At 42.2% G+C, this 25,758-nt stretch overlaps 2 protein-coding genes across 7 annotated transcripts; one reads left to right on the forward strand and one right to left on the reverse strand.

Moving 5' to 3' along the window:
* Positions 1-2,831: 2,831 nt before the first annotated feature.
* LOC143271173 (uncharacterized) lies at positions 2,832-15,642 on the reverse strand. Its single transcript, XM_076563260.1, has 4 exons — positions 15,635-15,642; positions 15,373-15,602; positions 4,532-4,614; positions 2,832-4,107 (listed from the first exon to the last, which is right to left on the reverse strand). The coding sequence occupies exons 1-4, from the start codon at positions 15,640-15,642 to the stop codon at positions 4,084-4,086; spliced, it is 345 nt and encodes a 114-aa protein (XP_076419375.1). The 3' UTR covers positions 2,832-4,083.
* On the forward strand, positions 15,561-25,259 carry LOC102922666 (serine protease FAM111A-like). 6 transcript variants are annotated; one of them, XM_042261262.2, is made up of 4 exons: positions 15,561-15,788; positions 19,206-19,286; positions 19,801-19,911; positions 22,380-25,259. In XM_042261262.2, exons 1-4 carry the CDS (start codon positions 15,708-15,710, stop codon positions 24,129-24,131), a joined length of 2,025 nt encoding a protein of 674 aa, XP_042117196.2. In that variant the 5' UTR covers positions 15,561-15,707; the 3' UTR covers positions 24,132-25,259. The 6 variants fall into 6 exon arrangements, with proteins under 6 accessions (XP_042117196.2, XP_006996814.2, XP_076416538.1 ...); XM_076560423.1 differs by having other exon boundaries at positions 15,743-15,788; positions 19,703-19,911; XM_076560427.1 differs by lacking the exon at positions 15,561-15,788 and adding an exon at positions 15,796-16,791.
* The last annotated feature ends 499 nt before the right edge of the window (positions 25,260-25,758 follow it).

Below are 25,758 nucleotides of genomic sequence, written 5' to 3' on the forward strand. Positions count from 1 at the left end.
GGTTCAGGTGCGTGCCACCATGCCCAGTTTGTACAGTGTTAGAGATAAAACCCAGGGGCCTTGTGTCGAGGATCAAGAGATTAAGAAAACACTTCCCTTTCCTCACACATCATTTCCAGTGTCTCTTCTGGATCATTTTATACCAAAATATGACGTGAAGCCTTGCCCAGCCTACTTTATAAATGGAGAAGCCAGATCCTACTGTTCTGAATGAAGTACTTGATTTTTCCCACTCCATCTTTTCTCCCCCCCTCTGCTCCTCCTTCCCCACGTCTTCCTCATCCCCCATTTTCCCTCCTCCCCCTCCACTTCCTGCCGTCTCTCGTATTATCTTTTGCCCTCTCTAGCCAGCTTGTTTTCTCTCATTCTATGGTTTTCTTCAGCCAGCCTTGCCAGAAGCCAGTGTCAGAGTTGATCTAAGCGGGTTTCCAGCTCACCACCTTGCTCTCTCAGCACAAGACAGAACAAGAAGCACTACTGTAAATAAACCCGTGTGTGTGCCCCCTGCTCTGTCTACAGGGTGGTGGTACAGCCACTGGAGACACAGAGCAATGCCACTCAGTGAAAGTCAGATTAAGAATCCTTCATTTTCTAGCAGGTGACAGCAGAAAGGAGTCTTCACCATGAAGGGTAGGGTTTGTAAAGCCAAACCCTACAATTACATCATACCAGGGGCTGGCCAGATAACAGAAGTTTCCATTGATTGAAACAATGTCTCTATACGGTAAAACAGGGAACTGAAAGTGTGACTGTATGAAGAGGTTCTGTTCGGCAGGATGTGGTTGGTTGGGGCTGGGGAGCAGTTGGGTGAAGCACAAAATGAAGCCACTAGGGGAAGTCCAGGTGGCAATTCTGCCTCCATTGTCAAGGGTCTCCAATCTCTTCCAGAGCTAAGGCTTGTACCCCTAAGCACGGACCACCTTCCTGAGCACCCAGTCATCCCATATGCTCACCGACGTATCACTAATGCTCACGGCTAACACACACACACACACACACACACACACACACACACACACACCTGCTCAGGTCTGGCTTTATAAAAAGAAGCTTCAGCATTCTCACAGAAATAAATTCAGTGTAGCCAGCGAGAGTGTGCCACCTCACTAGAAGTGCTTGAAAGAAGCATCTACCCTTAGGAGACTGCCCTTAGGAAAGCTCTCTAGAGAAGAGGTTTGTTTGGGGGTTTCCCCCTTCATTGTGCTTCATTGTGATATCTAATTGCTTATTTTCTTTCACTTTTAAAATTGTCAAGCCTCTTCTGCCTTACCTGTCCCACCTAACTCTTCCCATCTTAGATTTTCTGCATTCTTAGAGCTAACCTCATGGTAGTCATGCTGGTTAATGATAAGAGAGAAACTGTAGAGAAATTCAGCCACATAAAAATAGCCTATAACTTAAATTATTGCAATACTGTGTGAAATAAACTCTCTCTCTCTCTCTCTCTCTCTCTCTCTCTCTATATATATATATATATATATATATATATATATATATATATGGGGGATATGTATCTTAGACAGGGAAGTGATTGAGGCCATGGTTCAAAAATCACTTAAAATTATTTTCTATAAAGAGTGGCTGGGTCTTGAGGGAACTACAACCTTCTAGTCCCTGATGGAACATTCCTGGGGAAGTACATTTATGGTGATGATTAATGCAGGAACCAGCTCTCCCGGTAGATGGCTCTGTTCTATTAAATGCTGGGCATGTCTGCGAAGGAAACCAGTATCTGTCAGGAGGCATATTTTCGTTCTGAAATGTAGCACAGTCAAGAAAACACATTTGTGAATATTTGCTGCACACAGCTTTCAGACACTGGGAACTGAGTCTGAGACGTTTTTCATAAAATGAGTGATTTACTGGTTCCAGTTTTAAAAATGAGAACAAGGTCTGTCTTGAACACCATGAAATGAAACACAATTTAAACCCCCCACGTAGCTTGACTGGCTTCTGTTCTTTTACTCCTTCAAGAACTGCAGACTGCAGCCCCACTCCCTGTTCAGGAACGAGAGCACTCACTCGGGTGCAGGGATCTTTCTCACCATCAAGGTGCGGTCTTTTTGCATCATTTCACCGCCAATTAATTCTCCCCAAACTCCAGGTCTGTTCCAGAACTAAAGCAGCAAGTCGCCTAAAAGGAAAGGCCATTGCGAACAGAACTGTTTACACTTGTGCTCTTGCTTGCTGTAGGTTGGGACCAGCTGAAGGAATCCTGCCCAGCCGGCATGGTGCAGAGGTGTTGAGTTGGTCTTTACTCCTTAGCAACTTACTCTGAAGACCAATGGTTACTGGAGCCACCAGGTAAAGTGGAGGGAAGGAGTGGGTTTGGATCCAAATCCCAGTGAGCGCTCATACCACCACCACCACCACCACCACCACCACCACCACTCCCCAGAGCTGTGCTTTGTCATCATGAGTTGGACCCTTTTTCACAACTAGGCAGCTCACTGGATCCATGTGGCTTTCTACTCTCTAGGTTCCTCTGTTCTGTTGTTTTTAAAATCTAGTGGAAAGGGGGGTAGGGGTAGAGGGTGGCGGGATGTATATTGGACTGGACAAAGCTCGAGAAGCTTGAGAGGCACAGAACACAGCCCTGGAAGACAAGATCTCTTATCTTGGCTAAGAAGGAGAAGTCTTGAGACCGGGTCTGAAAGCGCTGCCTATTGCTGCAGGTGGAAGCCACTGTGGCTTGCTATTTGCAGGAAGTGGGGGACTTGAGCCCTAGAAGGCGACACTCCCCACAGGGCCCGGGCAGGGGCCGGGGCTGGGCCGGGGCGGGGCGGGGCGGGGCGGGAGGGAGCAAACTTCAGGTCCTGAACTCAGGGAGAAGCCATAGATGCCTGCAGGAGCCAAACCCATGTCATAACTCGATTTTCCAGTAGTGCATCAGTGAGTACAGAGGTTTCAGCCACGATGAAGAAAAGGGTGTGCATTCTAGAAATATATTAATACATTTCAAATAAGCTGTTAAACACGTGCCATGTTAGTGTGAATGATATGATGAAAATGTAAATGTATACCACTGTATTAAAAAAGAATGTTGTGTGAAAAGCGTGGATAATAAAATACTTAGATTTATCGTATGTCGAAATGATAACATTTTGGCATCAAGTTAAACAAAAAACAGCATAAAAACTAATAACAATGAAAAAGAGGGGACACGAGTGGATGTACCTCTACTTTTCACATTTCCGTTTTACTTCAGGGTGACCACGGTTGTATCAATTAGAAATTTAGACATCATTTTAGCACGTGTTGAGGACTGTGGTGTAATATGATTGAAGACACCTTTATCAGACAGGATGGAGTTTCTATGGCACAGAAGATTATATGCTTGTCTGAAAGAAACCACATTCTCTTATGTTTGAATTCTATAATTTGAAAGATCAGAAATTGCTCATTCATCATCCATAGTAGACAGAAAGTTCTGGAGTTTCCAAACAAGACCTCAGAGCTAGGTTTATAGTTCTTATATGATGGAAAGACCATTGAGTATCTGAACAGCCCGACTAGAGGCTAACTGTCAAGGAGAGTTAAAAGTCCAGTGCAGACATTCAATACAAGCGATCAAACACTGTAAACCTTTAGGACATCAGATTGGTGGGTGCAGGATGCATCATGAGCATCCCCTGAAACTTACAATGGTGTTATTATTCACCCACCTAGATTTTAAAACTGTGAAACATATTTCTACATGTAAACAGGACATATTACAAGTCATATATTTTATGTAGTAATAATAAACATGTATGTCTACCACCCTGCTTCAGCACTAACATAAAACAAATCACGAGAAGTCTCCATAATGTCCATCCTTTAAAAGGACAACCACTGGGCCCGGATTTGTTTTAAAATGATCACTACCTATCTAACATTTTTAAGGGACATGTACACATGCAGGAAAAATATAAACAGGACACAGTTTAGTGTCTCCTGCCTTTAACCTGCACATGGTCATCCATTTGAACGCACTCTTCTGGATTTGTCCCTTGCTCTTGGAGCTTTGTTCTCATGGCTGCCATGCTGTCTTTACCCATTGACAATCAACTGGTCATTGAAGAAATGAACTGTGTGTGTACATTATATTTGTTCCTGGTGTCTCCCCTGAAAAAACAAAACAAAACAAAAAACAAACAAACCAACAAAAATCTGTGGCAAATTCTGTTATCAATATTCTAGAATTGCTTTCTGGTACATCTGTACTACAAGGTGTCTCAGGGATAAATTTAAAATCACCCGACTTTAGGACCAACGGATGCTCACTTTTATTAGGCACTGCCAAATTATTTTGCAAAATGTTTGTACCAGTTTGTGCTTCCACTAGTGGACAAAGAAAGCTCTCATGGACTGGAGAGATAGTTCAGTAGTTAAGAGCACAAAATGTAATGACTTTTAATCTAAAAGTAAAATAACACACATACAACCCCCAGGCATATAACATTTCCTCAGGAAATGTTACTTGTATTGTTTTTTGTCTTTGTGTATTTCTAGTGGTTTTTTTTAAATAAATGTGTTGTTCATTAGTTACCTGGTTATCTTTAGGCTCCTTTTGCACTGCTAACTCATACACCATGATTTTGTTTTCACAGATGCGGTGTGATTGCCTCAAATCTATTTAAAACAACACAAGAGAAAAGGATACATCTGTTATCAGGGAATGCAGCTAGCCTCTTGCTGGTGTTAGTCCTCTAGATAAAATAATTTAAAAACAGAGTCAGAAGGGCTGTTTTATTGGTGTTTTAAAGAAAAATCAGAGCAAGTAATCTGGACATTGAACAGCTGCCAGCCAGGGCTGATCATGAGGCAGTTGGGAAGTTGTGTTTTCTGAGTGAGAAATCAAGGAAGTTTCTGGAGCAGCAACCAAAGCCTGTGAGCAGCTGCATTTGGGTGTGGCTCCTCATGAGTGCCTAGTTTCCCCACAATCTACAGCATGTGGCTCTGTGTCTGAAAAAGGGAGTGTTTCTGAGTTAGAATTCAAAAAAAGTGGGCAGGCTTAAGAGCAAGCAACTGCATCCAGGGGAGAGTTTCTAGGGTCCCTAGGCATATATCTTCTTAAAGGGATAGTTATTCTTTCATCTTTATAACATGTCTTCGGTTGTGTCATGACTCTGAAGTTACAACTTTTTGAGGGACATTTTTTATTTTTAAATTTCCAGGTGATTGGCAGGTCAACTGGATTAACTCTTAAGGGAGTCTTCAGTATTTATAACTTATAATTCTTTGAGGAGTGTAGAATGTCCTGTTTCCTTGCAGGACCAGAGATAGACTCAAACCCCATCCTTTTTGACCAACAATCAGATAACATGCAGTCCAACAGGAATTAGAGAAATTTTAAGAAATATCGATAAAACTTCCATGTCTAAGATGGAAATGGTAAAATGATTTACCTTCTCACCTCAAATAATTAAAGTTTAAAAAAGGGACAGGCCAAACTCTGGACATCAGGGAGAACAAGGAAGTCACCTCTGATCTCAGGAAAGAAAAGACGTGAGCACAGTCCTGTTTCTGTCTCACTCACCCCACAGAGTTTCCAAGGCAGGTCTCAGGGAGAGCAAACAGTCAGAGCCTGCAGCTCGCCTGCATTGGGAAGCCACTGTGCAGGTGGAAGGACAGAGAAGCAGAGAGAACTGCATCTACATGGAGAGCCTAGGAGGTTTTCAGAGGACAGTTCTTGAAATGTTAACTAACTGCTAATCAGGCAGTAAGTGTGACAAAGCAGGAAAGAATCCCCCAGAAGAGTCAGAGGAGGAAATTCCCGAGGCTCATAGAAAGCTGGGGACTGTCTTCCCAAAGGTCAGTCTAGAACAGTCCAGAATTCACTGATGAACCAAGTGCAACACTCAGGAAGCTTCTGCCTTTGTAGCATAGGACTTCTGGCAGTCAGACTGCTCTCACTCCAACGAAACATTTGGGATGGTTAATGTACAAAGACAAAAGGCTTATTTTAGCTCATAGTCTTTGAGGTTTCAGTGCATGCCCCTCACTGCAGTAGTGCATGATGGAGCAAAATCATTTACATTACAGCTCAGGGTCCCACAATCCTCCTTGAGGGAACACCTGCAGAGGCCTAAGGACCACTCACAAAGCCTGACCTCTCAAAGACACCATTTCACTACGCCCAGCTAGTGCCACCCTTGGTACCAAGGTGCTGTCTCCCTGTGTCCTGTGTTGGGATGTCCGGGTTCTTCGTCTCAAGCAAAGAATTGAACAAGACACGGGTGCAGAAATAGTAAAATTATAAACTTATAATATTAACGATGAGAGTAAAAGCCAGAAATACATTTCATGGGGCTGGAGAAGGCTATGACAAACAAGGAACTCAAGAGCCCTAGGTTTTGTTTGTTTTTCTAAAAACTAAAAAAAAGTCCTCTTACTTTTTGAGATTACAATATAATTATATAATTTCCCCCCTGTAATAGTTCTTTTAAAAAATGTTTTAGTTGAAATAGAACTATATCACTCCCCTTTTCTCCCTCTGGCCCCTCCTGGCTACCCCTGCCTTTAACAACCCCCCCCACACACACACACATAAACAAGCTATCTGCTGAATTCTTTTTATAAGTTTAGGTAGAGCGAGGAATCAATATGGGTGAGGGGAACAGGGTGGGTCCTTACCCTGCTTGACAGATAGTCTTTTACCTAGTGATGGACAATGTGAGCATATGTGGGCAGTACACTCCATAATTTAAGCCTTATGTGTGTCCTGTCACTCAGGCAGGTGAGATGGTAAATAGGTATTTTCCCCTGACCAGGAAGTGCTGACCACAAATCACTCCCAGCCAGAGGCTCTATGGATACAGGAGAAACTTGAAGTAGTAAAAGTGAAGTACTATCAAGGATTTACAAGTGAATTTGCATAGAAATATTAAGTTACACAAAGTGGAATCTAGCTAAAGGAAGACTGCGAACAATACGACTGAACGATAAGTAGTGTTCTCACCACACTTATTAGAAACTGTGAGAATGAGAATTCTGTGCCATAGCTGAAGTTTCAGTTTGCTGAGAAAGTTTCTGCTAATGTTTATTCACCAAGCTTGACCTCCAATTAGGCTCCATTCTCATAACAAGAGGGTCTAACCCTGACTTCCAACAGGCCATGAAGCCCTTCTCTTTATCAAAGGATAAGCCTCTAAGGGGCAGCTCAAGGGTTCACAACCATTGTTAAGTCATGGTCTGCCATTAAGTCTCCTGTGCTCTTATCAGAAGAAGTATAATCTGTGGTGGTATTGTGTTCACCAAAATATTGTGTACCTTAATAAACTTATCTGGGGTCAGAGAACAGACAGCCACTAGATACAAAGGCTAGAAAATGGTGGCACTCACACCTTTAATCCTAGCATTCCAGAGATAGAAATCCCTCTGGATCTCTGTGAGTTCAAGGCCACATTGGAAACAGCCAAGCATGGTGACATGCCTTTAATCCCAGAAAGCCAGCCTTTAATCCCAAGGAGTGGTGGTAGAAAGTAGAAAGATATATAAGGCGTGAGGACCAGAAACTAGAGGATTTTGGCTGGTTAAGCATTTGGCTGGTTAAGCATTCAAGCTTTGAAGCAGCAGTTCAGCTGAGAGCCATTGGGATGAGGACACAGAAGCTTCCAGTCTGAGGAAACAGGACCAGCTGAGGAACTGGCAAGGTGAGATAGCTGTGGCTTGTACTGTCTCTCTGATCTACCAGCATGGACCCCAATTACTGGCCTCAGGTTTGATTTTATTAATAAGAACTTTTAAGATTCCTGCAACATCTGGCGCCCAACGTTCGTGTTACGAATTCATGAAAAAGCTGTTTGCCTGTGGCCTTGTGAGCCCCAGATCAGGCCCAAGTTACACTCAGCCGGTTGTTGTGGCACACACCGGTAGGATTTGCTGAAGGAGACAGAGGCAGGAAGATCCCGAGTTTGAGGCCGGCCTAGGAGGCTTGGGAGAAGCTTTGGCCCGGACTGAGCCACAATCAGTGGTGGGACCATGGAAGCAGTGGCTACTGCTCCACGTTGCCAGCTCCTTCTCATCATGTTGGTGACTGCGGTGATGCTGCTACCTGGGACGAAGGGTTTACTGCTGCTGGTTCAGAGAAGAATTGCCAGGACCATCGTGTTACAAGAAAGCATCGGCAAAGGTCAGTTCGGAAAAGTTTGGCAAGACAAATGGTGGGGAGAAATTGCTGTGAAGATTTTCTGTTCTAGGGAAGAATGTTCATGGTTCCAAGAGACAGACATTTATCAGACTGTGATTGCTCCAAACCAGAGGAGGCACAAAAAAAAAAAAAGGCTGCATGGAACCATGACCACACCTAACAGCGACTTTGAAATCTTCAAAAGGACTATGGTAAAGCCATTAAGCTGATTAACACCACGGAAAGATCTGCTTTGGACTACAAACTGCTTAGGACAAATTTGAGATGGCTAGCTGAGATGATCCAGCCTGACAGACTACTTGAACAAGGACTTGAAACAAGCCCTGAACTTTCCTTTTATGCAGAGAGTGGACAAATGATACAGGACTTGACAATTAACCCAAAAATTTTCTTTTCAAGATTCCCTAAAGATATCTTCACCCCTAGAAAGCAAAAAGGAAAAGAGAATATAGATATGAGATAGATCATCGAATCTACTCTGAGAAAAAAGGTAAAGAAATAATAGGATAAATAGGTGGATCATTGAATCTACACTGAAGAAAAAGGGGAAGATATAAAAATGACAAAAGGTAGACTACTGAATGTATTATGAAAAGAAAAAAGAGAAAATATGGATATGATAAGATAAAAAGGGGATTATGGAATCTACTTTTAAAAAGGAACTACTTGTTTTAAATAAGATAAGTAATGAAAATTTTTTTGGTCTGAGTTTATCAGATGTTACTGGACTGGACATTGTTAATATATATAATGGAGTTTTTATCTGAATCTGTCAAATGTTAATGGACTAGACATCATTAATGTAATTTTTGTCTGTATATATTGTATATACTTATTAGATAGTTTTTCTTGTATTAGTTATAAGCTTTCTTTAATTTTAGACAAAAAGAGAGGAGATGTGGTGGTATTGTGTTCACCAAAATATTGTGTACCTTAATAAACTTATCTGGGGTCAGAGAACAGACAGCCACTAGATACAAAGGCTAGAAAATGGTGGCACTCACACCTTTAATCCTAGCATTCCAGAGATAGAAATCCCTCTGGATCTCTGTGAGTTCAAGGCCACATTGGAAACAGCCAAGCATGGTGACACGCCTTTAATCCCAGAAAGCCAGCCTTTAATCCCAAGGAGTGGTGGTAGAAAGTAGAAAGATATATAAGGCGTGAGGACCAGAAACTAGAGGATTTTGGCTGGTTAAGCATTTGGCTGGTTAAGCATTCAAGCTTTGAAGCAGCAGTTCAGCTGAGAGCCATTGGGATGAGGACACAGAAGCTTCCAGTCTGAGGAAACAGGACCAGCTGAGGAACTGGCAAGGTGAGATAGCTGTGGCTTGTACTGTCTCTCTGATCTACCAGCATGGACCCCAATTACTGGCCTCAGGTTTGATTTTATTAATAAGAACTTTTAAGATTCCTGCAACAATAATCTGCCAGGTGGGCATGATGAACCCCGGTAACAGCTGTATGAAAAAAGCAACACTGGTGTATTTGGGAAATGATTCTGGCAATATCTTTGCTGTGTAAATCTCCCAAGTGAGCAGACTTGTTTCTGTTCAAATAGTTCTAAGTGTAACCTGGAGCTGAGACCTCAAAGAGATTTAGGAATGATGTTGTACATGGAATGCATAAGCCTCAGGTGTACATAAGTTAGTAAAATCTTCTATGTGAGGCTAACTCCTCTTTGAACATTAGCCAGAGCTGGACAAGTGCTATAAGGAGCTTCTCTTTTTTTAATCCCTAACTGTGGGGAGTGATTTATCACTGGGAATTCTGTAATACTAGGTGTTGGCAAACTGGGAAAAGAGGGCCAAGAAATGGTGCCATGGTCACAGGATGTCCTTATGCTTGTCTGTGTCAAGGCTTTTTGTTTGTTTGGTTTTGTTTTGTTTTAATGTGGGCCTGTATTGTTGGGGGAAGAGGCTGGGAAGGAGTATCATTTAACAAACAAACCACAGCCCAACCAGGCTTGGTGGCATGCTCCTTTATCTCAGCACTGGGAGACAGAGGCAGGCAGATATCTTTGAGTTCATAGCCAGCCTGGTCTATATAGCAAGTTCCGGGACAGCCAGGGCTACACAGAGAGGTCCTGTCTCAAAAAACAAACAAACAAAAACAAAACAAAACAAAACAAAAAAAAATATTGAGCTATCTAAAGATCTCCTGGTTGCTCCTGGATGTCAGGGTGCTGATGCCTCCTGAAGGCATAGACAGTCAGTCTTGGCCTCCAGGAAGCATCATCATATTAAAAATCCATAATTAATCATAACCAAATCCTATATGGACTAAAGAATGCTCTAGTCATGCCTAACAAATTTCAAGGCAAACCTTCAGAGGACAAAGGATATTCCAATGGACACAGCCCCCAGTGATTTGAGGGAGAAACTGACTAGACTGCCTGTGGGCATGTCTGTGGGAGATTGTCTTGCTTGTTAATTGATGTAGGAATGCCTGGCCCATCATGAGTAGCGTCATTTCATAGGCAGATGGTTCTAGGCTGTAGAAGAAAGCTAGCTAAGCATGAGCCTGCCAAGCAATCCATCAAGCAGTATTCCTTTAAATACTAGAACAAAGATAAATATATAGTTTTATAAAAAAAAAAAAAGACCTAGTATCCCAAAATGTGACATTATTCATTATTAGAAGCAAGAGAACATGGCCCTTTACACAGGGCAACACTAGTGAATAGAAATAGATCCAGCCCAATGCATTGATCTGTTATCTAACACGGATATGTTTGGAGCATGAGCCAGAGGATTGCCAGCAGAGTCGGTACACAGCCAACTTCTGTATCACAAGATAACTTTGTGCTCTCATATCCTAGTGTCTCCTTTCCACCCTGGAAGTTCTGGGTTTGTGGGGCAGCCTTGCACAGACCTGAGAAGAACTCAACCAGCACTGTGGGGAGTGGGAGATGCCTGGTGGCTTAGCGTTCAGATTCTGCAGCATGATGCAGATGGAACAACCCTTGAGAGTGCTTCCTGGAGGTCAAGACTGTCTTTCTGTCCCAGTGGAATAGTTCTAAAGAAAGCTCCAGAGTGAGCAATTCCCAAACTGATGTTATCAAAAAAGTGCATCCAACATGGAGTTGACAAAGCACCTTATTGTTTGAAAACTTGAATAGCCAGTGTTTCTGTGTTGGGTGCTATTTTTTTTTTAAATATGAAAATTATCTTCAATACCTTCAATGATCCACAAATATGGTTAGTTTTAGAATATATTTAAAGTTCTTTGACTGAATTGATTCTTTGATAATTTCAAGTATATTTGAAAATATTTATTTACTTTACACATATGGGCATTTTGTCTTCATGGTATCTCTGTGCATCAAGTCTGTCCCTAGTGATTAAGGAGGGCTTAAGAGGGCTTTCCATCCCCTGGGAATGGAGTTACAGACGGTGCTAAGCTGCTATTGTGGATGCTGAGAATCAAACCTGGTCCTCTGGAAGGTCAGTTCTTAGCTCTTCCTTCAGCCTTGTATAAGTTTGAAGTGCATTCTGATTACCACAGTTCCCCCTAATCTCTTTCCCTCTTGTCTACCTTCTTCCGACAACTCCCTTTCTCACATTCACCTCTTTTTAGTCTTGTTTTTGTAGCCACTGTGTGATCACAGGTTTGGAACATTGGTTGGGGACTGGTGGGCTCCTTGGTGGGTAAGAAGACAATGAATGCTCCTCACTTAGAATCCTAACTTTTGAGGTGTTGATCAAAGAGGAGAATTTGTGTAGTTGGTCAAGGTGACAGGGTGACAAGACTTTGATCACTCATAGACAGAAGTTGATGGTGGTGTTGGAATCACCAGGGGTGCTTTTATCAATTTGGCAGAAAACGCTCAGTGAAGCTACAATCTGGCCAAAGTTCTGGCCTTCCGACTGTGGGCAAGGCAGGAAAACTCTAGCAACACACTCCGCAGGGTTTGGGGAGACTAACTGTAGAACTAGAATTGCCAAAATCATACTAGAATGTTAAAAATAAAATAATGGGGAATTGTAATAATATTCTTAAATGAGTGTGATTCCTAAAATCCAAGGCAAGTGGCCACATGAGTGACACCAAATCAACAGTAGCAGAGGGAAATCATTGCTCAGCAGAGATCTTGGTGATCCTTCATAGTAGAATGGGTAAAAATTTAAGAATCATGAAAACTAGATACGGCGGGGGACAATGTTTTTGAAGTCGTTTCATTTCTTCTGTACATAAAATAATCCCTGGAAAGAACCATACACAGGAATGTTAGCCACACCTGTGCAAATTATCTAGCGGGCCACAGCCGAAGAGTCTGGATTTTATCACATGTGTGAAATCTATCCTAAAGGGAGACTGTGGAGTTGAGTAATAATATAAACTGACTTACATTGTTAAAAACCACTCTGGCAGCTATGTGGACTACAAAATCTGGAGTTAGATGTTTAAAAGGGCAGATAGCTAGATATCTGTCTTGCAGTTCCAGAGATGTTGGGTTTCTCCAAGGTGGTGGCCATCATTGGAATTAGCACTTAAATGAAAGAGACAGCCTACAGAAAGAATTTCTTTATGGATGAACTGGTCCACAAATGAGAGGAAATGACGGCTCAGTGTTGATTCCTGGGTTTCTGACGTGAGCAACTGGAGTGATAAAGTCTTCAATGCTGTTATGCAAAGTCTGAGGAAGGAGCTGGTATGTGTGTATGTGTGTAGTATATATTATATATATGCATGTTTTAATCAGCTTCATCTAAAAGATAAAAGCTGATTCGAAAAGACTAGCTTTCAGTAGATAACAGTGAATGGTGAGTGTCCAGAGAGGGTCAAACAGGAACAAGGACTGGACATGTGAGGAAAGAAAACATGAAAATGAACAAAAGGCTAGAAAAAGAGAGACGATTTGGGTCATTTGGGTCATTAGCTGAGAAGTGTACTTGCATTGCAGGCTGGTGAAAATCGAGGCACATATCCTCAGAGAGCTATCTCCTACCCCCCCACCCCTTCTAGTTTCTTGGGTGTGGTCTAGTTCTGCCAGCTTGTGGTTCTCATTTGTCCAGTTCTATTGGCACTCAGTGCGCATGAGCTTTCTGGTTATCTTGAAGTTTGGTTGCTTGCTGAGCAGCAAGCACCTGATGTATCCTCTCCTTTATCATCAAGGAACATTGTTCAGAAAAATTAGTCTGATGTGTCATAGTTTAAGAGTCAGTCTTCATTTCCCCTTAAAGTGTAAAGCTAAGTGTCGTGGACAGCCTGGGCTAGTAGCTGGGTCAGAACCTTTAGGACTGGAGCAGAACTCAGCTTTGCTTGCCTTTTCTTAGCTCTCCTCTGAGACCTTTGAGGCAAACCCTCTGCAACTTTGTAGGAGTGACAGAATAGAGAATAGTTACCAAGGATACCTCCCCTTCAGCTGATGCTCAGATAGGGCTGTTGGAGTTGTCTAATATCCCTGGAGACAGTCCTGGCCTTCAAAAGAAGCATGCTTCTACATTCCTCTGAAATGATATATCTCATTAGCCCTAGGCATGCCTATAATATTTCTGGCCAAGTGAAGGGTGTTGGGCTATTTTTCTGTTGTCCAATCAAAAAACAAACAAATAAAATATCCAACCTGTAGTAGGACAGGCCCATAGGGTGGAGGAAATTGGCTCAGACCAGTAGCCAGGGCATGCACATAACATACTCCTTAAGAGCCAACCTGGAGTCTGTCTGAGGACCTGGCAACAGGAGCTGTCAAGAGTTGCTGATCATGCCAAGTCTTCCTGAGGACCTAGCAATAATCGAAGTCAGAGTTCCTGATTGTGCCCAGCCAATGAGGGACGACCACATAGACTGGGCACTGGGAGGAGGGTATGTAAGGCCTTCCCTGTTATTAAATAAATGAGTTTGTTATTTGCTTTCAACTGATTCCCGGTGTCTGAGTCATTGCCTTCTCACCCCCTCCCCAAGGGAGCCATTAGAATCCAATGGCAACACCAACCAAACAAAAGAACCTGGCAAAGGCCCTCACATAGCTAGGTTAGGTGGAAATAGATGAAATAATGGAATATTAAGGGGTAAGATCAATGCTTTTCAGTAGTGACTCCTTCACGAGCCCCTGAAAGAGGCTTCCCCATCCCAATGGAGCAGGCCAGCTTCAGTAAGGAAAGGTGCAGGTGTGTTCTGAGGAAACAGAAAAGCACTTTTGCCTCTGCTTGGGCAGTGTATCACAGAGACAGCGATCTATGTTTGGATTTGATGGATGAAGGACAGCTTGATGGACAGGAGCACAAGTGTCATCCCATGAACTAAGGCAAAGTGCAAAAACTGCCAATGGGTTTTGAGACAGATCTTGCACCAGTAAATAAACACACACACACAGCTCCTTGTTTGGGTAATGTTCCTGTTGTAAATCAATCATTCGAGAAACTTGTGGAGATGTTAAGATATTTGTATGCATATGTTACTGAAGTACTGTTTGTGGTGACAGAGAGATGTGAACAATTTGAATAGTGAGTGGTAGGAGAAGGGCTAACTGACTCCTAATCTCTAATGTTACCTTTTCACATATGATCAATGTGTGTTTTGAAGAGCTAGTTCTTGCTTTTCCTTTAAATGTTTTTTTGTTTTTTTTTTTTTTTTTTTTTTTTTTTTTTTTTTTTTTTTTTTTTTTTGTTCATCTGTTTTTGTTTTTCGAGACAGAGAAGTTTCTCTATGTGGCCTTGGCTGTCCTGGAACTTGCTTTGTAGACCAGGCTGGCCTGCACCCTCACCCCCCCCACACACACACACACATAGAGGAGCTAAAATCACATCTCAATTCAGACTGACACATGATGAGTACTTAACAGCATATCTGAGATGCATATTTCTGGAGTGGCCACCATCTTTATTTACGGGTGATAAATATTTGCTCCCAACGATGTACCTCTGGAAAATTGATTTATTAGGCCATTGAGATGGCTCAGCATCTGCTGCCAAGTCTGACGACCTGAGTTCCATCCATGAGACCCACATGGTAGGAAAGAACAAATTCCTTAAAGTTGTGACACGTGGCATGCGCACGCATACACACAACATACATAAATAAATAGCAAACAAATGGAATACGTTTCTGAAAATTAAGATAAAAAGACCCATCTGTCTTTGCCAAGGATCAGCAGCTTCTTCCTGATTGTTCAAGTACTGAAGCTGGTCCCGTGTAGGGATGTTGCCCCCTGGAAAGTCCCTGGGTCCTCCAAGCGTCCTCCTCCTCCTCCCTCGTCCACTTCCTGCCCGCAGCAGCCTGGGTGCAAGCAGTACCTGCTGCCTGGGCTCTCCTGCCTTTCCCCGGCGGCGGGAAATCGCTGGACCAGCGCAGCTCCCTGAAGCCGGGCGGGAACCCTTCACCGAGTCCTGGCTCCTCTGCTTCCCGCCCAGTCCAGTCAGCATACCTAAGAGGGGACCCCTGGAGAGCGGAGCTCCACGCCCACTCTATGGCCGCCTGGCTGCTTGTACCCGGCAGCCATTGGCGTCGAGGGCGGGAACGCTCGCTCCTGAACCGCGCTCAGCGCGGCCAATGGACTGATGCATAGCCGGTCGCTGGTCCTGGAAAGGACCAATCCGCAGTCTCTCCGCCCCGTGAACAATGACGTATAATGATAGGCTGGTTTCGGTTCCTCAAAAAGACGCGGGATTCCAGCTGCGGGAGGGAAGGTCCTGACCCGTGGGAAGAGCCGGTGAGTAAAAATCTCCTTAAAATTACTTTCTGGCTCTCCTTTTCGAGTTCTTTGATCAACCTGTTTCCTTTTATGCCAATACCATGTGCTTTTTATTATTATAGCTCTGCATTACAGCTTGAAATCAGGGATGGTGATAGCTCAGGAAGTTCTTTCATTATACGGGCTTGTTTTAGCTATCCTGGGTTTTTGTTTTTCCATACAAAGTTAAGTATTGTCCTTTCAAGGTCTGTAAAGAATTTTGTTAAGCTATCCCTGGGAGATCCCACTCCTTTTTTTTTTTTTTTAAAGGGAAAACGGAAGAGGAGTGGATCTGGAGGAGAGGGAATGTGGGAAGAGGGGCCTGGAGGATTGAAGGGCTGGGAAACAGCAATTGGGAATAATAATAATAATAATAATAATAATAATAATAATAATAATAATAATATATTATATAATTTTTTCATGTCAGAATGTTGTGTGTAGCAAATATTCATCAACACATTTCCTAAATCTGTTTCTTTTTATAATAAAAATACACAGAGTAAGTGACAAATATTGATTTCTTCCTCAGGCATGCCTAGCATGTACCGTGGAAGCCTTCTATACACAAATAGCTGGCTACTACATTCACCTGACCTGTTTGTCTGCTGTTTCCATCATCATCAATGTACTAACCCAGAATGTTCTGCCAAGCACTAGACAGTAGCAGTTGTCTTTATTATTATTAGAGTAGCATCCTCAAAGGTATAACTTGCATGCACGTGTGCTATCAGACCCTGTGTCCATCCCTTCAGGGCATTAAGAGGGTTTCCCTCAGAAAGAGCAGACTTAATGTCGAGTGCTAGATTCAAGGGTAGCATGTGCTGGCTGTGAGCAAGGGAAGGTCTGTCAACAAACTGTGATTCTTTGCAAGGTGGAGTCCAAACTTAGACACACCGGAGCCTCGAAAGCTTCTAAGGCTGGAAAGCCCTTGGGCTCAGAGGCAGAGGTGCTACCCATCTGAAGGACCCAGGGAGCCCAGGTTTGTTTCAGGGGCTACTTCTTGCCACTGAATGGTAGAATGACATGGTGGTGTAGGGAGAGGCTTAGGTCAGCTGTGGCTCTTGACTCTGGATAGCCTTTCGGAGAGAAAGGTAAGTGGGGCAGAATGTGCATGTGACTAGGCAGAAAGAAAGAGACCTTAAGACAGGTGAAGCAAAGAATGGAGAGAGAGGGAGAGAAGGGGGAGGAGGGGATAGGGAGAGGAAGTGATTGGGGAGCAGGGAGGGAGGGTGAGAAAGGCCAGAGGAAAGAAAGAGGAGGGAAGAGAGAGAAAGGGGAAGAAGACGAGAAAGAGAAATTCCAGGGAACTGTCCAGGAGGGACATTGTACAGGCTGTTCTGGTTTATTGCTTTACTGAAGAAGGAAAGCAAATCTCATCAACTCATCAACTCAGTGGAGTTTGTCTTCTCAGATTATCATGTGGTTAGGTGGAGGATAACTCCAGGCTCTTCACACTTTAGTATAACATGGCCCAGCATGGACACGAAATTATTTGTATGGGATAGATATGGGATGGTTCATAATTGCTTAATTCATATTCCTTTTTGCTCACCTTATTTATTTATTTTATATGGATCATAGTATGAGTCATCAACAGACCAGGAACTTCAACAATGAATTTCTACCTGCAGAGATCATATAGTCTAGTCCGGTTCCTCAAGTTATCAACCGGTTTCATTTTCCACAGCCCAAGGAGTGCTCTCGTGGTTAAACATTGGTATTGATAGCGGCACTAGCAGTAGTGTTCACTGAGCAGTCTAGCGCAGTGTTCACTGAGCAGTCTAGCGCGCGTGGCCGTTGTATGAAGACTGTCGGAATTATGTATTTTTTGGTCTTCACAACAGTTGAAGATGACTCTACCACTCCTCTCAGGGTGAGGGAGAGGCAGAAGGCAGCCAGTGTGCCCAGGGTCATGCAGCTCTGTGGCAGTGTGATCACGCAGACTCGTCGGCACTGACGCTGCTGTGCATGCTTTTATGGGATGTCCTTGTCTCTTTTGCAGTTGCTGCTGCTTTTCACAAACAGGAAACCAGGCCCAGGCAGGCCAGTAGATTTCCATCTTCGCTCATTAGCAGGAGTTACTGGTAGAAATCTAGGGCTCAGGCTCCACAGTGGAGGGGTTAAGACCATGGACACAGTCTTTAGATGGCTCCCACTTGACTGGGTGCTTCAATTATACATCAGAGAGAAGAAGCAAGCCAAGGGTGGCCATCTGCAGACAACCTTTATGTTTTCTTCTGATTATTTTCTAGGGGGAAACAGTTTAAATGCATAATTAAGTCAGTGTAGTGGTGCTCACTTAAATCATAGCACTGAGGAGGGTGACGCTGGAGGATTGCCAGATTGAGGTTATCCTGGGCTACAAAACAAGACTTGGTTTAAAGAAAAACAAAATAAAGAAAAAAAATCAGCAGCAACAACAAAAGCCCCCAAACTTAAAAGGTGTGGTGTGTATCTCAATTGCATTTTGAGGTGACTAAATTGATAAGAAAAAGCCCTTAACTTGTAGAGACAGAAAGTGACTTAATGTTAAAATCTTACCATGTCTCTGCCATTTCCTAGTTAAAAGGACACTGTAGGGTTAGAGATGTGGCCCAGTTGGTGGAGTGTTTACCCTTCATGCATGAAGCCCTGGGTTTGATTCTTTGTATTACATACACCAGATGAAATGGCACATACCTATAATCCAGGGAGCAGAAAGATGGAGGCCAGAGGATCAGGGGTTCAAAGTCCATGGCCAGCCTGAGTTTCATGAGACTTTATCTCAAAAGAAAAATGATATATAAATTGGAGAAAAAAAATTATTTGCTATATGATAGGTATTTGGAAGTTCATTATATGATTCTTTCCTTCCTCCACCTTCTTTTTGTCTTTTCAGTTAGAAAACAATAATACAAATTTTCCAAAGTGTACTCACTGGAGTTTTGTGATTTTGGAATGGATGTTTAACCTCTCTAGAAAGAACTGAAGCTTTTTATGAGTAAAGTAGGAGTAATAATACCCACCTAAGCAAGCTTTGGAGGATTCTGAGAGGCAGCTTGTGGAAAGCACTTAGAACATGGCCTTGCAGGTCACTGCCAACTCCACTCATTCTTTGAGTGTGTCTTTATAACTGAAGTGTTGAGGTCTGCCACATGCTGGGCATTGTTCTGACGATGACGTACTGAAGGACAGAAGAGCTTGCTGCCCTCTGTGTGCATGTCCTTCTAGTGATAGTTGGCACTGTTGGAGGGTTCAGTGTTGCGTTTAAACTGCTCTTTCTCTTTGCAGAGACAGCAGGGGAAAATACCACTTCAAACAAAAGGCCTAAAGCAATATCAAATGCTCCTGTCATTTTGGATAAACTTTCCAGATTTCTTTTTGATACTTCTTTTCTATTTCTTTTGTTTTCAGGGCACTGCTCAGTTCTCTTTCTGCCTATTTCCCTGCCCTTATCATCTCTATATTAAACAAAGAGAAGATTTTAACATCACTGTAAGTAGAACATAGTTTTGAGTTTTCCAGCTGCAAACCCCTTATAAGGATATCCGCATTTGAATTCTCTGCTTACTTCAAGCTGTGGGTTTGGATACCTCATCTCCCTTGTCGAAGATATCCTTTCCCCCAATCAAAATCTATGTAGAACCTGCTTTCCATGGGGATTAGCTAATACAGACTATTTCTGTTACGTGTTTGGTACACGTGATGCTCTGCTTTTGTTGTTTGGGTGATTATGTTTCGTGGATAAGCTTGCAAGGTTACCATCCTGGGACAAGCAAGGCCAGAGCTGAATGGGAAAGATGGGATACAGGACCCAGTTCATCTTTTATTCTGTGTGTAGATACTGCCATAACTTGAACCACGTTTTTCTTTTTGCTTTATCTTTATCTTTTTGTATTTTTATTTTTTAGCTGCAGACTGAACCAGGGCTCACACTTGCTGGGCAAGCATCCTGCCACTAAACTAAATTCCCAACCCAACTTAAACCATTTTGGAATTTGTGTTTCAGTTGAACTACCTGTTTCATCTCAAAGTCACCATGAGCTCGAAGAAGCGCAGATCACAGAAGATCCCGTTCAATGCAAGGAAAAATGCAAAAATCGATGACTATTTCTCTCAGGTATGTCTATTATTATTGCTTGTGGGACATACTGTAGATGTAATTCTAAACAGTCTTATTAAATAAGAAACATAGAGCCAAATAAAGAGTTAAAAGCCCAAGAGGTCAGAGCACTAGCGAATAGCCTTTAGCTTACCAGTCGCTGCCGTCCTTCCCCTGAGAGAGAGACCTTCTCCTGTGTGACCCGTCTTTTTATTGCCTTTCTGTTCTGCCTTCTCATTGGTTCTAAACACAACTACATGATCTTCCTCGTCACTGCCTGGTCACAGAATTCCAGGTCTCTGTGGTTGGTACTGGGATTAAAGGCATGTGTCTCCATGCTGTCTGTGTCCTTGAACACACAGAGACTTGGCCTGCCATGTGATTGGATTAAGGGCATGTGCTACCACTGCCAGACTTCTGCTAAATGGCTTGCTATTAGCTCTGACCCCCAGGCAACTTTATTTATTAACATACAAATAAAATCACATTTCAGCACAAATAAAATATCACCATAATATACTAATAGCTGTCTTAGCCACAATGGGTCCTAGGTCTACTGCCAAGTACAGGATCTACTGCCAAGAAAGATTGGGACAATGACATATTCTAGCATCTTTCTTATCCACTTTATTTATTTTGGTGAATAGCAACAAAGATGGGGAATTGTAATATAGGTTTTAGTTAAATAAAAGCAGTGTTTAATAAAAAAAAGGTGTATTGTAATCATATCTGAAACATTAATTGAGTAGATCAAATGTAATATACCATAGCAATCTGTGAAACAAACAAAATTAATACTACTTAATAGTACTAAAATGTCTGAGTATGATTGGTCCCTTGAATCATAACAGCCTGTATTTGTTTAGTACTTTTCACTTTACAAAGGATTTTGTATAATTATTCTTACCATCACCTTCATAGTCAAGTGAGGAAGGTTGGTTCCAATTTGTTTATGAGGAAAAGAGAGTTGCTTGAGCCTGTGATGAAGACTTGGGCAAGTTTACTAAGATATGACAAATGATTGTGCCCTCTGAGACTAAAATGTTCCTTTATTATATCAAGAGAGTTGAGAAGTGTCAGGCATTTGATGTGCAAAGTTAAAGCCTTTTTCTTGTTTCTTTGTGTCCAGATTCTAGAAAGCAAGGCATCCAAATAGCTAGAAAATCCATGACAAGCCAAGATTTGTTTATTTCTATCCTACTCCATAACAGTACGCTCGAGGAACACACCTGGTCTCTTTTCCTTTTAAACATGTCAGACCAGGCATGGTGGCACAGTGCTGTAATCCCAGCATTCAAAAGTCAGAGAACAGAAGGTTGTGAGCCACAGTATTAAGGAGCTATGAAAATTGTGAGTCTGAAGCCAACCTGGGCTACATACTGAATTCCAGGGAAGTCTTAACTACATAGCAAGACTCTGCCTCACAAATTATTAAATTAAGCACAAATTATCAAGCATCTGTTGCTGTTGTAGAGGAACTGGGTTTGATTTCTAGCACCAACATGGTGGTTCATAAACACTAGTAACTCCAGTTCAAGTAGATCTGACGCCTTCTTCTGACCTCTGTGGACACCAGGCATGTGTAGACGAATTTCAAAATGGTCTTATTAAGTAAAAAACACAGCCAAATATAGGGGTGAAAGCCTTAGAGATCAGGGAAATAGGGAAAGCTACCAGCCAACCTTACCTTACCAACTCTGCAGCTTCTAAATGCAAGCTACTTCCTGTTACCTGTGCCTTTATATGCCTTGCTTTTCTGCCCTCTCATTGGCTCTTAGCCCAGCTACCTCACTTCCTTGTCACTGTCTGTCTGTACAGACCTCCAGGTCTCTATGGTTGGTACTGGGATTAAAGGCGTGTGTCACCATGCTTGGCTCTGTTCCCTAGTGTGGACTTGAACACACAGAGATCCTGCCTGCTAAGTGATCGGGATTAAGGGTGTGTGCTGCCTGACTTTGTTTACTTAAAATGGTTGGCTTTTCCCCCCTGATCTCCAGGCAAGCTTTATTTATTAAAACACAAATAAAATATCACCACAGGCATACACATGGATCACACACATATATGTAGGCAAAACATTCATATACATATAAATAAATCTTAAAAAACAAATTAATGATAAATAAACAGCTTTAAAATGTTATTGCAATACACTTTATGCTTGAATAAGATAAAATATATACTGCTGAAAATAATAAAAATGACTTGGAATACCATATAGGGAAGCTGGTAGACCTTTGAGTGTCAGGATAACACTTGTGTCTGCCTTCTTATTTGTTAGAAAAATGCACCATGTGTAACAGGAGCTTTTCTGACTGGTTTGATAGGAAGTTGAGATTGTGTTTTGGATTCCAAGATGAACTCTGGCTTAATTCTACTTTTGAAATTGGTACTGAGTTTCCCAGAGGAATTATGTGAGTTGACATTAAAAATGGACACAGAACTAGAGTTTTCAGAGTTATAAGATATCCATAATTTATATTTAGGTCCCCAAAGAAGAGCAGAATAATTCTGATATTTCTCAAGCAAAAGTGGACTCCAGAAAAACACCAAGAGATATAACCAACACCCAGGATCGCACAGCCAAGAAAATCCGACAAGATCAGACTCCTCCTCTAAATAAGACAATTACCGTCACCTTGGATGTGAACCAGAGGAAAAACAAAAACATGAAACATAACCACACACAAGGCGAGACAAGTAGCTTATATGCAGCACTCAACACTCTTGATGCTGTCAAAGAAGAGATAAAAAGACAAAAAGGCAAAGAAATGCTGGTGTGCGGCATAAAAGGAATCGAAGGGTACGTAAACCTCGGCATGCCCCTCTGCTGTTTTCCAGAAGGCAGCCACGTGGTCATTACATTTTCTCAATATAAAAGTAAGCCAGAAGAAAATAAACGATTGTTTGAACCACAGAACCTACCATCTACCAGTTATGTCCGATTTTACATTCATGCAATTGGGAGTAAGAGGAAAAAGATTCTGAAATGTGGAAAACTTCACAAACAGGGCAACAAACTCTGTGTCTTTGGCATCAAAGGAGAGACCATCAAGGACACTCTGATGAAGGATGGCAGGTTTTACTCCTTTGTAGAGAGTGACCATTGGAAACTCATTAGTGACCTGGACACCATCATAGCAAACACCCAGCCAGTTGATGAGTTGGAGGACAAGCTCTTTCAGGTTGAAACTGAACAAACAATCAACCCGAGGGCAGTGTCTGTCACTCAGAATTCTGAGTTAGAGGACAGAAACTTTCAAAAAGTAAACAAACACATTGTGGATGAGTACCCCACATTAAAAGAACAACGAGAAACACTCAGAGCATATATCAAGGAAGAAAGCGAAAAAAGAAAAAAGAAATTTTCCTTATTCAAAATGCATAAAAAAAACTTTGGGAAACTGACAAAAAATTCTATTCCCGTTAAAGTGCACAAACATATTTCACGGGTCAGTGATTCAGTTGGGTACCTGAGGTGGAACAATAATGGAAATGAGGGCTCTGCTACCTGCTTTGTTTTTAAAGGATTGTACATTTTCACTTGTCGGCATGTGATAACTGACATCATGGGGGAAGGTGTAGATCCAAGTCAGTGGGCAAGCATAATTAGTCAATGTGTAAAAGTGACCTTTGATTATGAAGAGGATCCACGAAGAGAAGACAGTGCTTTTAATGTTAAACCTTGGTTTGAGATATCTAATACAAAGCTTGACTATGCTGTCCTGGAACTCGAGGAAAATGGAGGACCCGTACCTGCCGGACTGTATAATGGAATAGGAAGTGCGCCACTTAATGGGTTGATTTATATCATTGGCCATCCAGATGGAGAAAAGAAGTCTACTGATGCTTGTACAGTGGTCCCTAAAGATAATCGAGAAAGAAAATATGAGGAAAGTGTTCAGGCAAGAGAGGCAGTAGACGCCTGTTTTCCTAAGTCTTTTGTCCATATGTACAACAAAAGAAGAAGCTTCCCGGAAATGCTTTACAACCCTCATGTGCTTACCTATGACACCACATTTTTTTTCGGGTCTTCTGGATCCCCAGTGTTTGATTCTTATGGTTCACTGGTGGCCATGCACACTGCTGGCTTCACTTGTGAGGACCAACGTGGAGTTTTCAATATTGTTGAGTTTGGTTCTACTATGGAAGCCATTATTGCTGATATTAAGCAAGATGAATATTGGTATAATAAAATCTTTGGAAACTGTCAAGATGAAGAAATGCCGAGCCCATAGTCCTAAGGACTGGAGAGGATTTAAATCTATTTTCCAACTGTAAGGGAATTGCCTATGGTGTTATTCTGAAGACAATAATGTTTTATGAACTTTCAGAATTACTGATTTCACAAAAAAAGGAATGTTCTAGATTACTTCCTGTGTACTAGGCATTTCTTTTCAAAGTTTACAAACATCAGGAACAACAACAACAGAAAACCATTTGAGTTGACTGTTTAAAGTAACATGAAAAAGAAGATGAAGTACAAATCAGGTCTTAGGGGACTTAGTGTCAGGAGATGCAAAGATCAGAAAAAGTGCAGATCATGGAACTGGACTTGTGGGCCAAAGAGAGTGAGGGAAAAGGAGTCTTTGGTTTTCCTGGCAACTGGAACCCATTTCAAAAGCATGCTTTATTTGGTTCTAACTGTACCGTCCTCTGCCGACCAGAGCTCAACCAGGTCACTGAGTCATAGGTATTTCAGCCCTGAGAGGTCTGTGAAATCACTTGCCTTTCTTCTGCTCTGGCTTTCTGGCTTAAGACTTGAGTCTGGAATGAACCCGCAAGGAACGGTGTGGAAGTCATTGAGCAGGCAAGGGAACTGGTCTCTGCTGTACAATGTGGGCACCTGGGAGTTCCTGGACTTGAGTTATGGAGAGCAAACACTGGTAGAGATGGTTTCTATTTCACAGGATTCACCATGGAATAGGCCAGCAGGATGCTGCATAGCCTAGAACAGTTCTCAGCAGTGTGACACTCAAGTCCCACTCCTTGGAAGAGAAAGGAAGGTGTGGTCAGGAAGCAATCTCACAACCATCAAAATCAAGGAGAACTTATGTACTGAAGACAGCCAAAGGTCTTATATTATCTCAGGGAAGGGGAGGAGTGGGTGAGATGATGGGAGAGTCCACAATTTCCCTTACTTTGTAGACATCTAGTGCTATTGTGTAATGTTTTGTTTCCCCTGCTCTGTCTAGCTTTCCCAAAGGAAGTACAGAGGGACCAAAATTTAAAAAGTGTAGTGTCTGTAGTGAGTTATGAAATTTTAAACAGAACAAGAGTAAAGATTATTTGTACGGCACTCTCATTGGTTTGTTCCAAATACACATTATCAATGTTATAAAGTCATAAAGGTGGTTTCCACAGCTGTTTGTCTTCAGTTATGCATTTTTTAACTTGCCAGCCAAAAGATCCTCGTTATTGTCAGGTTCTGGGGGTGCAGGGGCAATCACTGCAGGTATTACCACTGACAAGGAAATGAACCTCAAAGAATTTAGAATGAAAACTTGGTGCAGTTGGACTTGGTCAGTCAGACGGGATCAAAATTCTGGAGTCTGATGCCATGGTTTAATTTTCTTACATATTTAAACAGAATTTTGGGGGAAAAATTTCCATGTGACATGTTCTTATAACAAAGTTTCAGAAATTCCCTTACATAGAAATTCCCTTACAAAATGTTCCATTTATAGTTTATTTATAGTATCTGAGACCTTTTTTTATTATTATTTTATTTTATTTTACAATACTATTCAGTTCTACATAACAGCCACAGATTCCCTTGTTCTCCCCCTTCCTGCCCCTCTTCCCTTCCCCCCAGCCCAACCCCCATTCCCACCTCCTCCAGAGCAAGGCCTCCCCCAGGACTGA

The sequence above is a fragment of the Peromyscus maniculatus genome, chromosome 1 (assembly GCF_049852395.1).
Source record: "Peromyscus maniculatus bairdii isolate BWxNUB_F1_BW_parent chromosome 1, HU_Pman_BW_mat_3.1, whole genome shotgun sequence".
Taxonomy (NCBI): Eukaryota; Metazoa; Chordata; class Mammalia; order Rodentia; family Cricetidae; genus Peromyscus; species Peromyscus maniculatus.

Excerpts from the sequence above, each read along its gene's own strand:
- LOC143271173 (XM_076563260.1), bottom strand. Across the intron at positions 4,615-15,372 it reads CAGGAGAGCCCAGGCAGCAG|ATTTGAGGCAATCACACCGC; the intron begins GTACTGCTTGCA and ends TGTTTTAAATAG. Across the intron at positions 4,108-4,531 it reads AGGAGCCTAAAGATAACCAG|GGGAGACACCAGGAACAAAT; the intron begins GTAACTAATGAA and ends TTGTTTTTTCAG.
- LOC102922666 (XM_042261262.2), top strand. The coding sequence starts at position 15,708 with ATGATAGGCTGGTTTCGGTTCCTCAAAAAGACGCGGGATTCCAGCTGC. Across the intron at positions 19,287-19,800 it reads GAGAAGATTTTAACATCACT|TTGAACTACCTGTTTCATCT; the intron begins GTAAGTAGAACA and ends TTTGTGTTTCAG. Across the intron at positions 19,912-22,379 it reads TCGATGACTATTTCTCTCAG|GTCCCCAAAGAAGAGCAGAA; the intron begins GTATGTCTATTA and ends ATTTATATTTAG.